This window comes from Vidua chalybeata, chromosome Z (genome assembly GCF_026979565.1).
Source record: "Vidua chalybeata isolate OUT-0048 chromosome Z, bVidCha1 merged haplotype, whole genome shotgun sequence".
NCBI classification, from domain to species: domain Eukaryota; kingdom Metazoa; phylum Chordata; class Aves; order Passeriformes; family Viduidae; genus Vidua; species Vidua chalybeata.
This window is the reverse complement of record NC_071570.1, coordinates 8,821,755-8,838,173: the sequence shown is the minus strand read 5'-3', so window position 1 is coordinate 8,838,173 and position 16,419 is coordinate 8,821,755. Positions and strand designations below refer to the sequence as shown.

The 16,419-nt window shown below is 37.2% G+C and overlaps 1 protein-coding gene across 2 annotated transcripts in view; it reads left to right on the top strand.

Moving 5' to 3' along the window:
- Positions 1-532: 532 nt before the first annotated feature.
- SYK (spleen associated tyrosine kinase) overlaps positions 533-16,419 on the top strand; it is a 28,814-nt gene continuing 12,927 nt past the window's right edge. For both annotated transcript variants that reach the window (XM_053968858.1, XM_053968857.1), the window contains exons 1-5: positions 533-946; positions 2,403-2,563; positions 11,335-11,473; positions 12,875-12,956; positions 14,042-14,088. In XM_053968858.1, coding sequence (XP_053824833.1) covers positions 533-946; positions 2,403-2,563; positions 11,335-11,473; positions 12,875-12,956; positions 14,042-14,088 — 843 coding nt within the window. The remainder of the gene's footprint in view (positions 947-2,402; positions 2,564-11,334; positions 11,474-12,874; positions 12,957-14,041; positions 14,089-16,419) is intronic.

Here is a 16,419-nt window from a genome sequence, read left to right as displayed (position 1 = left end):
TTGTCCACTTCTAGCCAAGGTGCTGGGAAACAGGAAAAGAGAGCTGCTGGGATTTAGAAGAATTTCTAACAAGATGAAAATGGGATCTTCACTTTAAAATAATTTTTAAAGTTGTCAACATATGTATCACTAACAAATGCATTACTAAAATTACCTCAAGCTGTGCCAGGGGGCATAGTTTTAGGTGATTTTCAGGTTGGATGTCAGGTGAATTTCTTCACAGAAAGGGCTGTTAAACATCAGAATGCTCTGCCAAGGGAGATGGAGTCACCATCCCTGGAGGTGTTCAAGAAACAAGTGGACAGAGCACTCAGTGCCATGTTCTTGTTGACAAGGTGGTGATTGGTTCAAGTTTGGACTCAACGATTTTAGAGGTGTATACCAGCTTAAATTATTCTGTGATTCTGCAAACATACTGCAGGTGAACTGCCATCTTATTGGTTTATCCTCTTTATTCTACTGACATTCATGTCTCTGTCTTTGTATTTTCAGATACAGTATTCTACATTTGCTACTTGGAAAAGAAAAAACCATGGCTTCCAACACATCAAACCCTGCTAACCATTTGCCTTACTTCTTTGGTAATATCACACGTGAAGATGCCGAGGAGTACCTAATGCAGGGAGGAGCAAGTGATGGACTATACTTGCTCCGCCAAAGCCGGAATTACCTAGGGGGCTTTGCCCTGTCCTTGGCCCATGGAAGGAAGGTTCACCACTATACAATTGAGAGGGAGCTGAGTGGCTCCTATGCTATTGCAGGAGGCAAGTCGCATGCCAGTCCTGCTGAACTCATTAACTATCACTCAGGGGAAGCGGATGGCCTTATCTGTCTACTGAGAAAACCTTTCAACCGGCCACCAGGCGTTGAACCCAAAACAGGACCCTTTGAAGATTTGAAAGAGAACCTCATCAGAGAGTATGTCAAGCAGACTTGGAATTTGCAGGTAAAACCAGACTGATCTCGCCATAAAGTAATCTTTGAGCTAGGAGAAAAAGAGATTGCAGTGTTCGTTTCCAGCTGTTGCTGCTGCTACGTAGTATTTTTTCACAATGAAATCACAGTTGTTTGAGATTTAACAGTGAGGGGTTTTTCTCCCAAGTACATGCAGTAACTTGGCAATAAGTGTAGTTTTCCTGAAATTTAAGCCCTTAGAATTTCTGCAATGTCCTGGTCTAGCATAATCTTATCTACCTCTGCACTAACATATGTCATCAGATTTGGACCAAAAATTAATACATGTAATGAACAAGATACAGAAATGGTTTGTCTCATTGCTTTTAATTCTGATTTTTATTGATATGCAGGCAGGCATGGTAACGTGATGACTTTTTTCACATCTTACTCTCTTAGTTGGCCTTGTTTCTGTGATGCTAATTTAAGTTATGTCCAAAACAGAAATTGTTCCTGAAAGAGAACAGTTTCTGCACTGCAGAGTACTGTCTATACATCTTCAGTGCTGCAGGGGTCAAGCAGGAATTTTCCATGTGGAGGACAAGATCTTGGATTTTTTCCTGGGAATGACTATGAAGAAGCCAGTCTTAACATGGAAACACACAAGTGTAGGAGGCTGCAAAGGGAATATTTTTTCACCTTGAGATGTCATGAGTTACCTTTCTGAACTCATGAAGATCCTCAGGGTTTCTAATCTCTTTTGCTGCTAGCAAGTAACCCTATGAATTTTGCTCTATAAAATATACGGAGCAACTCCCAAACTGGGAAAACCTGAAACTTACACATTTTCTATAACTGCTGAGTTTCACAGTGTCTTTTCTGATGAGTCTGAGCTCAATCTAGAGGGAAGTTGATGAACTCCGGTTAAATGCTGGTGAAACTAGTGGGGGTTGCCCTCAGATTCTGAGCCCAGTTTAGAAGTGGTAGGTTGTAGACAAGGTTAGAAATGTCTAATGTCTAATATTACTCTGAATAATTCATTCTAAAATGGGGACTGTTCTGTCTGGGAAATTTTAATTTCTTTGACATTGATGTCTTTGACATAGACATGCTGCAACAGTGCAAAGCACATTTAGTTTATTTTAGTACAGTGCCATAGGATATGTAATTTGGAGGTACGTTTGAAATCGCAGACTGACACTAACTTCATTAGCATGACAATATGACTTTATTTTAAAATTAAATACTGATATATCAGTGGTTTTATTTACCAGTTAGTTTTCCTTCTTTTTCTCAGAGGTAAAGGGAGAACCCTAGTTTTGTGATGTTTAGATTACCATATGTTAGTTTCTGGTTTAAAATCTTTATAGCAATCAGGCCTTCACACACAACAAGTATGTGCAGATTTTGGACGCCCCAAAAGCAATCCCAAAGACTCAGAGTCCGCCTGTCATCTTCCTATTGCAGAAGATATTTGACTGTTTCACCGTGTTTTTACTGCTCTCTAGGGTCATGCTCTTGAACAAGCTATCATTAGTCAGAAGCCTCAGCTGGAAAAGCTGATTGCCACTACAGCCCATGAGAAGATGCCATGGTTCCATGGGAGGATCTCTCGGGAGGAGTCAGAACACCGTATCCTCATCGGGTCAAGAAACAATGGAAAATTTCTGTGAGTTTATTTTTCTGTGGTATTGCTATTTACCTCCAGTGTTACTGTACAGCTCTTTTGAATAATGTCAAATGAGACTATGCCCTAAAACGTGGTTCATCCACAGTGAGGGCACCCAGTTCAGCATAATTTACATGATGCCTCCTGCCCTCACTTAACTAAAGATGGAAAACTATAACAAAAGCCTGGAACACCTGCAGAGGTGTCCACTAGGGCCTGCTGGCACCAATTGTGACCAGCCCAGGGCACCCCCTGGCCTTTGCAGCCCCACTGTCAAAGCCTGATCACCTGCACCCAATACAGAGGCTTATTAAACTGGTACAATTAGAGACAAACTCGCTGTGTTAGCAGCTGTTGGGATCTGTATCTGTCAAGTCTCCCAGGGACAGTGATAGTACTTTGTTTTGTAGTTAAGCAGTAAAATTATCGCTTCTACCTTGACAGCACTATTTTGTGGCTGCTTCTTACCCTCTGCATTTACCAAGCCTAATGATCTTTTGTTTTCTGAGCACAAATGTGGCATTAGGATAGTGACTGCCATCAGGGACTAGAGCCAGGGGTTTGTTTGGAGAATCCTCATTTGAAAAATACCAAAGTTTTAACAGAGCTGTCTTTTGTCACTCCCATGCCCACCCAGAAAATATTTATATAATGATAAAAAATTTGAAAAATTAGGCTTAAAAATCAAGGCTAAGTAAGGATCACTTGGAATTGTATAATTTCTGAGGGAAATTTCATCACCTAACTATGTAGTTTTCTTTAGCACTCAGCCTTCTCTGGCTTTTTTTAAAGGTAGTCCAAAGTGAAACCCCACAATCGAGTGCAGGAAGGATATGGTTCTCCAGTACCAATTCTTTCACTTTACTGATTTTCTGTAATTGTGTCATACTAGTTGCTAATGTGGGTGCAACCCTCATATATTTCCATGTTTCAGTCTTAGTTGACAGGAAGCAGTAACTCCTTTAAATCCTATTCCCAGTAGAGTGAATTCCTATGAGGTCCACAAATGCTTTGAGCGTAGTGACATCTCATTTCTTGAACTCTCTTTTCTTCCCTCAGTACTTGAATTTTTTGTGTTTCATAGGCACTCTCACCCAAGTAGCCGTGCATGCCTATTTTCAACCTCATATTCCCTATTGGTGGGGACCACATCCAGAGGGGGGCTTACCCAGTTGCTTTTGTTGCCATGTGTAACAAAACATTGTAATAAGCTTGACACAGATTTTGTTGAACTTGTAGTTAAAAAAACTGTTACAAAAGTTAAAAAAATTGTGGAGCCAGATATATTTCTTTCTGCTGCATAGAAGTTTAGAGGATTTGATGAACATAGTTGCTGTTACCAATTACAAGCCCAGCATTGCCACAAAACCTCTCCTTTTTCTTGCCCTGTGATTTTGCTAGTTTCTTTTTCTACTATTTGGACAAAAGGTCCAGTAATTGAAACAAAAAGCAATCCTTTCTTTTAAGGACAATATTATACCTTTTTTTATCACCTTACCAAACCAATTTTGTATTAACTGAGTCATGATGTTGATCGTGTATTAAAACTGGCAGCTTTTCCGGTTTGCCTCCGGCACAAATTCTGTGGCCAAAGTACTTCTCTTTGGGGCAAGGAGGGGAGGGAGGACACAAGGGGGAGGAATCTAGTTTTTCTTCAAGGAAAAGGATCCACTAGCTAGCATTTCTTAACAACAGGGATAGGTTTTGGAGTAAGGGAGTGAAATTTGTTAAGAAACTTGACATTTTCAGCCTCTATTATAATCACTGGTCTCTTTTTAATCTTCTGTAAGCAGTCCTGTTGCTTTGACTGGAAATATTTTCCCAGAATTTTCCTGTGTTCCTTGAAGATTGCCTAGGAGGCATTTCTGATGCTCTTCGCAGTGACATGCGCAATGAGTTGTGGGGGAGCATTCAGACCTTATCCCACAGGATTGGATATGTCAATGGATCCATATTTTACAGAGTTTTGATGGAACTTGGGTGGCTACTTTCATATCGGGAAGAGAAACCCATAGAGGAGAAAATGCTAATTTTAAGGCTCTGTTTAAACCATGAGAACTTCCACTGGAGCTTAAATACTATGAACTGCTAGTGTATTGATCTTGGGTACCTCTTATTAAGGACAAGACTGTTTACTTCTGCATCTGTAGGATGCTTTCTGATGTATTAATTGTTCTTGCACAGACTTCCTATCTGGCTATTTTAGAATGTAGTAGCCACTCAGCTGCCATTTGCTCCTATGGTCTCAGGGAAGACACAGGGAGACACAGGAACTTCATCTACCCCACAGTTCAGTAGCCAGTGCAGCAAGAGAAATAATGGGTTGTTCATTGGTGTTGAAATCGGTTATTCTACATACCTGAGCCATTCTAGCTCTCAGACCCATAGACTTAGAGGCTCATCACAAATGAGAAAAGAACTGTCCAATTCAGAGAGGTTTATTGCTTTCTGCAGTGGCTTGCCTAACATGGGCTTGCTCAGCAGGTGTTGAGAAATAAACCACTCATTTCTGGCTAACTGAAGCAGAAGCAGCAAAACTGTTGAGTGTGAGTGTGGTGCACTGTTTTACATTTCAGGCACAGACATCACATAGTTCTACCTACCCAGCAGCAGTGCTTGTCAGAATATTCTGTACTTCTGTGAAGTTGTGACTGTGAATTTGTGTTTTTCTAACACTGGTCAGGATAATAAAGCCCAGTAGCTGACTGAAAAGTAAAACTTTCAAACATGTAAGACTAAGAGATGTTTATCTGTTGAGGTAGGAATTGGAACCTGGGAACAAAGAGAGGAGCTAGATTTTTTAAGAGATTAGGTACTTCTGAGGTTATTTAGCAAGTGCACAAGTGAACCATATTGTTTATTATGGAGAAAATAATCAATATTAGAAGGATATAATATTTCAGTATATTTTTAACAAGGCTCTCCAAAACTTCATTACACCAGAAATTTGCTATCCATCTGACCTACCTACCTAAAACAAAATCCAATACAGCAGTCTGTGTAATAATACAACTAATATGTATATTTCTTTAGCACTGCTGTGCAGCAATACAAGATTATCTAATCTAGAATTATTTTAATGGTTTAAATGTGGAAATAGTAGAAAATCTTCCTGACTGCAGTTCAAAATATCATTAATAGTGCTATAAAAATAATACTACAATGCTTCCAAGGAAAAATTCTGAGCTAAATGTGGATGTTTTACCAGGGAATTTTCAAAGGCATTTTTAAGTTTCTTTCATGGCTTAAAAGTCAGTAAAGTATGTATGTGGATGCTAGAGAGTTCTTTTCAAAACCAAACACAGAAACCAGGACATGAAATGAGAAGTATTTTCTACCTCTTCCATGAAGAATGTTTGTGTAAGATTGCCAGTCCAGGCATGAACTGAAGCCCCACTTTATATCTGAAGCCCAACTTAACTACACTAACACTTTTACATTCTCTGTTGGGTGATGGTTCTTGACCAGCCTTCTGGGGTTTATTACATTTTGCCTGGTAGGGAACATTGATCATAGATCAAACTGGTAATATTGGTAATACTTTTATTAATATTGTAATAGTACTTTTATTAATAATACATCATTAAATATGTATAATATTGTTGATATCTATGTGAGTTAATGCATAGATATGTGGAAGATTTGAAAAATAAATTGTAACTTTGCTAAAAGCAAACAGCGGAAGAGTTAATTTCCTCTGTAGTTTCACGTAAGAAACACCTCTCGTATGTGGTAAGGGTTGGCATATCTTGCCATCAGTAATGACCATTTAAGTTATAACAAGCATGTGATCTTGCATATGTGTTAAAAACCAAGAGTTCTGAAGTAGGAGGAGAATAAAGAATATTCAGAAATACTGTTAAACTTAAAAATTCAATATTAGGGAAATCATGAATGAAGGCATTGCAAATTAGCAGTTTAGTCTATACAAACTTTTTACATGTGTTCATAGCTGTATGTAGTTCACATAAAATATGGACAGTTGTGTAAAAGGAAAGTAGAAAACTATTTTGGTGTCATATGAGTGTCTTCAGTACATAATGAGAATATTAAAGAGGACTAATCTAGTTTAGGCTATTATAATGAGTCACAGTAATATGCCACATCAGGGCCATGGCAGTCAGAAACTAAACTGTCTCTTTAATGTCACAATACTTAATACTCGTAATAGTATTTCAAAATAATAAACTTTGAAATCCGGTTATCTGTAAGAGTATTCTTGTCTTTTGTCTGACCAAAAATTTCTGTTTCTTGTATATGTAGCAGTATATATTTACACTGATATTGCTGCCTCCTTCTAGGGGTTTGCTGCTAACAGACTGCATACTGAGCTAGGTCATTTTTCTGACCATGTAGAGAATTCTTTAGATAATTCTATCAGTATTAAGTTTCTATCCATAATAGGGACTGGACATTTTTGACATCATAGAAGATAAACAATCCTATTAAATGTGACCTTAATTCAGGGATATTAATTAATGATGAAGGTCCTCTTGAAAGTGTCAATGAGTGCTAGGCTTAGACGACCATAAAAGTTTTTCAAGATAAATGATAATACACAGACAATGAACTGTTTCTGGAGGTGCTGTCTTCTTCTCCACAGCAGCCTGGATGATGCCCATGACGCTTTGGGAGAGCTTTTTACAGATCTTCAGTTAGGTAACGTGTTGGGTGCCACTTGCAGACCAGTGCAGCAGGGCTGTGGCCTCTCAAGATGGGTTCTGCACTGGGTGCTTCAGCAGCAGAGGGAGTCTGGGCTGTGAAGAAAAGCTGTGACCTGAGATAGCTGTACTGAGAAGATCCCCTATTTCAGGTGCAGTTTTACTGCAGAGCTGTTTGTTAGGGGTTTGGTGGAGCATGGTGTATTTTGCTGCCAGGGTGAAGTCAAATAAATAGACTAATTTGATGTAATCATTCTCACAAAAGTATTTTGTAAATGTGCAGCAGACTTACTAGGAGATGAATTTTTAGATTCCATTTTAGATAGCAATAGTGTGAAGCTGAGATGTCTCCTAAATTCTGTAGTGTTCTGACATTTCTGAAACAGCTTTGGATGTGTTAGTGAACAGGGGAGAAGAAATGATGCAAATGAAGACAGCAGTCAATCCATTTTGTCCTTTATATAATTATTTTACAGATGGCACCAAGTTCATTTCTTATTACCCGCAAACTTGGAACATATGCAATGTGCAGCAGATCTTTGAAGTGATAATGAGTAGCCATGTTGTTAATAGCATTACCAGAGAGATGGTCATGAAGAGAGAGGGCAAGACAAGCAGGGAATGGCTGGAGCTCCATCAGGAGGAACGTCATCATGGGGAACTCCATCATAGGGAGCGTCAATATCTCTGGCACCAACAGAGCTGCAATTGCTGAGAAGGCAAAGCAATGCCAAGAATAAAATTTAGCATGCCTTTGGATTCAGAAGCAAAAATAATTTCACACCATTCCTAAAGCAAGCATCTTGCTTGTTTATTTTCTTTATAATTCTCCACTGCAGAATGCCTGAATTCTGTTTTTTTCTACACAGTCAATGATGCATATTGTAATAGCAATTTATTTCTTTGACCCTCAGGGATATTTTTCTTTAGAAAGAGGAGGATCATTTTCAGATGGAAACGGAAAAAACTGGGACATTGTTCTTTTTGAAAATACCAAAGGAAGGAAATGATAGATGTTTACACTGTCTGTAATAGTGGTCCAAATTGTTAATGGTTGCCGTCTAGGTTGCACTCTCAAAACCACAAAAAGTACTCAGACACACATTGCATGAAATATAAAATCAATACCTAAATATTCTCTGCATTGCACCAGGTAACAATTTTAATTTCTATATTCCCTATTCTGCTGTTTTAAAGATGCATGTCACAAAAAAATCTAGATACCTTGGCACTTCTCTAATATAGCTATGTACTTAAATCTGTTCTCAATTAAGTTGTTCATATTTGTGATTAATTCAGTGGATTAAACAAGTGTTGTTTATTTACAGGTGTTTATTATCTTTATGTTTTTCTTCTGTACATTTGCAGTTCTCTGCAATAGCATGAAATGGAAGACCAGGTGATACCTCACTGCTGGCTTCCTTCCTTGCCAAAATTTTTCAATTAAGACCTTTTTATTTAGCAGTTTTTATTGAAGAACAGTAAATATTGTGTTTAATTTCAGATCACTTTAAAGCAGAGAGTGCATTTGGAATTTTGAATTTTTTTTCTCAACATTCTAAAAATTGTTACTTTCCATACAAGGAAAGTTCCATATATGAAGAGAGCTCCCAGATCTGATGTGAAGGCTCTGGGTAATACAGGCAGCACCATCAAGAAGATGTGAAACTTTTCTGTCCATTCAAAGAGGTTTCAATTTACAACCTTTTTGTTTGAATAGCATTTGCCTTTCATTCTATTTTTTACAGGAACTGTTGACATAAAAATGGATACTGTTATCCAGCTGCAGTTCTGGAGGCTTAGCCTAACCTAGACAGCCATTACCACAGTCTGCAAAACCAAAGTGAAATTGTGAAATGTGGCTTGGGGCAATCCATGTCACTCAGTAAGGGTTCAGTTTGCCAAAACTAAGACTTCCACTGTCAATTCAATGTACTTGATACTTCTGCATTTCAGACATATTTTGAAAGATGGTAGCATCTTCTGGTTTCATGTTTTGTGGGGATCCAGGTTGTGTACCTCCTGATTTTGTCTTTTATAGGGATCTAGGTTGTGCTGGAGTTGATTGACTACAGTTTAAAACCCACCTGCTCCATAACCCTAAGGGAAAAAGGGTCCTGCTGGACCCTGATTGGTCATGGAATGGAGATGTTTTCAGGATGTGAACAGTGACAGAGATGTCTGACAGAAGTTGACATGGCTGTGAGCTGCAGATGGCTCCAGAGTTGTGTAGCTGTTGGGTTAGGGGAGGGAAAAGCTCCAAAATGCAATTCCAACTGTATAAACCTGAACTCCACCTAAATCCTGCACTGAAGAATGATAGAGTTGTTTGGGTCTGTGCCACAGTCTTCAGAAATCAGGACTCTCCCCTCCCATGGGTACCTGTACTCTCAAGAAATGTTTGCAATGCCTCTTGTGAGAGTAACAACTCTTGCAAATGAGAACCAGTTTCAGTAGAACTGAATTGTATTCAGTTCTCCATTTCTTCCTGTGAAACATGAAGGATATTTGTTACCAAGAAACAATTCATTGCATTTTTATTATCTTATTTGTGCTATTCTGAACAGAAGCCTGATTGTAATGAAATGCCATTTGTTTGCATTTTAGAAACAATGTCCTGTACTCTGAAAATATTTTTCTAAGCTTTATTTGCTTTGAGCAGGTCAGAAGAAGATGAAGTAAAAGTCACCCTTCATTTTAGCAGAGCCTAATACTCTTCACTGGTCAGTCAGCACAGGAAATCAGCATGCTGAGAAAACACCTATATGCCATGAAGAAACCACAGTGAATTACACAAGTTACTTTGGTTTCAGAAAACAAAAAACTGACCCTACTTCCCTTTTCTTTTAGCCAGCGTCCTGTTCACATCTTAGGCAACAAGAATCATGATACTTGAAAGAAAAAGGTGCAAAAGTAATTCAGACAAAACATAGTTTTACTTCAGCCTTGGGAGAGTCAGCTGAGGAGAATAATTTAATACTTGCTTCTGAAATCTCCTGAGATATAATAGCAAATACCAGTGTTGCACCAGCAGAGTTTCTTAATACCTTAGTGAGAATTTACTGCTATATTTCTTTTCAAGGCTGTTCAAAAATTCGAGGGAGAGTAAGTAGATTTCTGTGCACACCAGAACAAGAAATGTTTTTGTGCTCCAGAATCTAGGATTTTCATTAAGAAAAAGGAAAAAAGCCAGTCAATTTTATTCTAACTCTATTGCTGTCACACTGTCAGCTGTCAGTGAGCATGGGAGTCTGACTGGAAGAAAAAGCCTTCTTTCTAAACTCAGAAATGTTGCACAAGCTATGATGGAGCTAGTAACAAATTCCCATCCACTATGAGTCCAGTAATCAGAATATGCTGATCTCAGTGTCAGCTAGCCCTGAGCACACATATCACAACTCTGTCATGCTTTATGGGCATCTCAGAGGGCACTCGCAGGTCTCCTGGAAGGAGGAGATCATTCTACCTGTGAGTTTTAGATGGAGTTTTTATATTACATTTGGCGATCTCTCCATGGTGATGTTTACATGAGATATGTACACTTCAGTATCATGTGAAGTTTCATATAGATATTATGTGAAATCTGCAACAAAATATTAATGTCTTTCCTGAAATTATAAGAATTAATGATTACAGAAATATATTATTTTCTTTAAATTCCCAGCCACACAGCAAGCTATTTCAAACACAAAAGTTTTGCCTTTTCACATTACATTCTTTTAGTATTAAATCTTCTGTTCTTACTGTCATTCCTTTATTTCAAATAAAATACACAAGAGAGGTAAGCCAGTACTGCAGACCCTTTAAAATGCATATTTGCCCAAAGAGTGCTTTATGTAGTGTACAGCGTTCTGTATCTGCCTAATAGTGCCTTACGTCATTGATTTTTTGTTTTCATCTGTAACCTTTTTGGAAGAAAAAAAGACAAACTTTAGTCAATTTACCTGAAAGTTAATTACACTAAGAAATAAATGAAAGGCTTAACAAAATGTTTTCAGATGTTGTAGTACTGATTTTGTTTTGGTTTTAATTCAAAAGCTTTAAGGAAAGAGTGATTTAAAAAGAATGTTCATTCCTGGTAAATCCTGAAAATCTTTCTTACTTCTACAGTATCCGAGAAAGGGACAGCAATGGTTCCTATGCCCTGTGCCTGCTGAATGATGGAAAAGTACTGCACTATCGTATTGACAGAGATAAGACAGGAAAGCTCTCCATACCAGATGGAAAAAGATTTGACACCCTTTGGCAGGTCTGTTAAACTCATGTCACATGGATATCTGTCATCACATTTCCATATAACTGATCAGCTGAACAATGTTTATTTTGCCTTGTGATTATAGTCTTTGGCTAAAACCAACATGTTTTGACAGGTTGTTTGTCATATGTTTTCAACATTGTGTGGTTTCTGTAAATGAAGAAAATATATGTTAATATAGAAAGCTATGTAAGTGTAGAGAGTTTAATCATTTTTAAATGTGATGTTGCAGCTTGGCCAAGTTCAAAACTGTGATTATTATTAGTTATTATATTATTAGCTGAACATTGTCTAGAAAGAAAGTCTGTTCGTATTTGCAAGTAGCCATTTTAAATAATGGATATGCTTGGTTTAGTCTTTTGCTAATGTCCTTTATGACGGCAACCAATAGAATTCTAGCAAGCAAAAAGAGGATAGTTTAAGGTGTTGCGCACATAATGCAGTCTTTAGCTTTGAAATTCTCTACCTTTAAGTCTGCTAAAGCATGGCTTGCTGAGGCTTATCACCAAAATATGTCTGAACTCTGGTAAAAATTCAGCAATTAAGAAGTCCATAGCTGACTATGCCATAGTTGAGACTAAAACTGAATACTGGTGAAATGACTGTGTAAATTAAAAATACTAAGGGAATTGAAATCCCTGCAGAAAAGTCTTATGTCTTCTTACTTAAAAATCTATTAAAATGAGTTAAGTGAGTCACAGATCTAAAATGTGAATCTTTGCTTGCATATTTTAATTCTTAGGATTTTTGTATTTCTTTCCTGATGGCACTGGAAATTTAAAAGCAGCTCTACTATCTTAAAATTTTTGTGAACATGTCTGCACCTCTTACACTCACAGGCCTTCTCCTTTATACCCAAATGGAAAATAGCAGTAACAAACCTGTAAAAAATGATGTGGATAGGACAATCCAGGAGCACAAATGGCCACAACTGCTGGTGCTACATTTATTAACTGTGCACATCCCATTACAATTCTGAGGTCCCAAGAAAGCATTACATATTAGGGCAATTCTTGCGCTGTAATTATCCCCAAAAATAAAAAAAAAGAGAGAGAGAGTGGGAATTCAGAGACATAAAAGTAAGTTATTTTGCTCAGAGCTACAAAGCTTTTTAGTAGCAAAACCGGGGGTGGGGAACACTGCCTTATAAATCCCATTCCTGGATCATGTTGCACATTTATCCAGAAGGTTACTTCAGAAACATGCACCCTGCTAAATAGAAATAAAGTAAAGAACATGTGCAGTAAAGATCTGCTGTATTCCAAGCTCATTTGTTGTAATATATATCAACTATTGTACATATGCACACATTTCTAAAGAGATAATATATTTAATATATTTTCATATCTTTTTCTCTCATTATTTCTTTTTTTCCCTCCTCTTTCATTCTGCTAGTTAGTTGAGCATTATTCATACAAACCAGATGGATTATTAAGGGTTCTTACCATTCCTTGTCCACAACACGGCTCAGAAAATGGTGAGTTATTCCTATTATTTTTATATGTGTTAAAAGACATGACAATTATGATAAATATGTGTGAATTTTTTCCACATGCCATATAGGTGGGTGCATATTTTCCACATTTTCAAATAAGGTCATATCTGCCAGACTGTGCATGATGGAGGCAGATCCTGTAGCTTAGGGCTACCAAAGCAAATTACTGCTGGGTATAAATTATTGTTAGATCAGAAATGTGCTTTGCTGCTCAAAGTGGCAGTGTGTGTTACTTGGACCACAAACATGAACAAGGTGGTCTTCCCAGCACTGCTCCAGTGGTCCTTACTCCAAGCTGAAGCAGGCACAGCAGCAGTGCTGCTGCAGGAATTGAGGATGGGTGCATGAATATATGAATATAGCATATAATTAATTCAAGTAAGTTGTTCCCCCAGCAGGTGAGTTCTCATGTTGGGGGGAGCAGGGCAGAACAAGGCACTGGCTGCACCCAACACTGAAAATGAGGTCAGAGAGGAATTCCTTGATAACTTGTGAGAAAGGAGAAGAGGTGGAGGAAAGTGTCAGTGTGCTTTTTATCCTATTTCTTAATGTCATGTCACACTGAAGAGACGTTGTCCTCCCTCTTGCCCTGACTGAAAAGGGAAAAGAGATGCATCTGACTGATCTATGTCCAACTTGTGCTCTTCCAGAACTGGTTTTCTCTCTCTAAGACCACCTTCTGTCATTCTAACTGGATGCCAGTGCCATGGTGAGAGGATATAGAATAATAAAATATAATCATAGAACCATTTAGGTTAGAAAAGACACTAAGATCATCAAGTCCGACCCTGAAGTTTTTACTTTTTCCATTCCTTTGAATCACTACATGCTTTTTTCCACCATTATTTTCTTTCTCCTTTGAATCATTTGGGCTCTGCACTTCTGTCTCTGCGGCCAGAAGTACCAGAGTCTGCTGTGTATAAGAGACAAAAGCAAAGAAGATAGTCCAAGAGAAGCACTGTAATGTGATCTAAAAACTACACAGTTGATCCCCTCTGTAAAATTCTGTGTTCTTACACAAATTTCTCACCTTGCTCAATATCATTTTACATTTGATTCTTTTGCAGATAATCTTGGCTTTAATACTCATCCTTCTTCTGCAACGCTTCCTAAGGTAAGTAAGTGAATGTGGTGGTATAGCAATAGCATTCATTTGAGGAGGATTGCAGTCACGTACTGTTCTGGGAATTCTTGGGTACTATTTAATCTGTGAGTTTATTTTTCTTGGGTTATAAACAGTGATTTGAAAAGAAACTTAACATATTCTATCATGGTATTGCTTTCATCAGTGTTTCGGATGTGCTAATCGTAATTTAATTTTGTGAACCTCTTTTACACATATAATGTATGTGATAAAACAGTATTTTCCATAGGCAAGATGCCTCATTGATGGTCATATTCTATAAAGTTGTATCAACACTAGGAGGAGAGATACCACATTGCTTACGTTGTTCACTTTGAGAATCTGCTGACTGAAGCAGAAATGGAAGTTCAATTTATTTTCATATTTGGTCTGTGCAGTTAACATCAGACTTTGCACAAGGGTTTCATTTCTTATGCACTCCTTTAGGGGTGATTCTTTCATCCACTCCATGAAGAGGGAGCAAGTCCACCTGTTACTATAATTACCTAAGTTCTCGAAGTCCATTGACTGCAGAAGCCATCTGACGTGTGATACGTCCACAGAATTACATAATACTGTCTTGTTCAAGGTAGCTGATTTCATCTGAAATATGGAGTTAATTTCAGTAATTTCCCTGCATAACTTGATAATTTAAATCATTATCTTGATGCAGTCCCATATTATCGAAAAAAAAATTATTCAAGTAAGCAATTACCTCTATTTCAATAAAATTGACTCCTAGCAGGCCTGTGAACAACCACTCTCATATCTTCATTTCTGAAAATCAGGTACCTTTATAAAGAATTGGAAATTAAGCAATCAAAATCAGTCCCTTTTTAATTAAAAATATTTTTAATCTATTGCTTATTAATTATTAATAATATTTAATTTAAAATAATTAGATATAAAAATACTGCCTTGAGGTTTGGAACTGTGCCATTTACAAGAATGTCCATGAAGTTTAAACACACAAGACCACATGTGTATCATCTGGTATACATGCAGTTGTAGAGATAGGACAAGCACATTCAGTTTACGTTTCATAATATCCACAGAAAAATTCACAATATAAGTGTAAATTTAACTTCTACTGCTTAAGACTTGTCATGATAGCTAAAAAGAAAGTCACCAAAGCTAAGTGAAAGTGCATATTTTGCCAAGAGTGTACTAAACATTGTTTCAATCTTCACTATATTTGATATTTTGAATTTCTCAAACTTGAAATCTGAATTTTGTGTTTTCTTTGGGACTTTTTAAAAATTAGCCTGCTAAATTACTTTCTTGTAATACAGAAACAGAAAATGGAAAATTTTAAATAACTAGTACTGCTTATGGAGCTGAAAAATTTCACTTAATATTTCCAGGTTCTCACACATTAATACTTGTGTGCAAAAGCAGTTACTCATGAAGATTTTTAATATGCCTGAAATATAATTATTCAGATTACACAAAATCAAAAATAAAACCAGCTTGAAGAGAAGGAATACAATCACCAACATATATAATACAAACAGAATCTTATGTGGAAGATGTGCAATCTATCTCATATTATTTACACCATGATAATTAACATTTAGGAGTTTCTGATATTTCTAGTATATTGCATGGGGCTTTTTATCTATGAAAATGATTGCCAAAGTATGTAAATTGGAATAGTGAATTTTTTAATTGGGTATCAAAATAATTGTGATGAATTAGGGAAATGTCCTGGAAAAAAAAAAAAATGAAAAGGGTGAGGTTCAGTAGAAACTAGTGAAAGATATTGTACTTCTAATAATCAGATATAAATCACAGAATAGTGAGCAGACACAGCTTTTCAGAGGATGTTATGCCTGGAGTAAATCAGGATGAGAACAAGAATGAGAAGCCACCATGCTGGTAGAGGAAAGGGAAACATCAGTGTGTTTCCATCTTGTTTGAGTCTGGCAAGGTCTCAGCTGAAGGACTTCCACCTGTTTCTGACTCTGCACAGAAGAATGCTGTCCAGCAGGAGATAATCCAGAGCAAGACAACAGGGATGATCATTACTTGTGAGAAAGGATTATAATAAAGAAGCAAAAGAGAGAAAGTAGAGGAACAAAACATAATGGCCAATTCTAACCAACAGTCTAATACTAGTGCTCCCATCCAGACCAATTCTTCAAAATCTTTTTAATTTATATATATATATTGCAGCCTAAAATACAGTGGTGCTATTCCAAAGTCTTAGTGGAATAGAATCTGAAGTTGTTTTGAATTTAAGAAGGTACATGAATGAAATGTAGAAACAACTGCTGGATGATATGCAAGGAAGACTGTCCAAATGATTTATCCATAAAATGT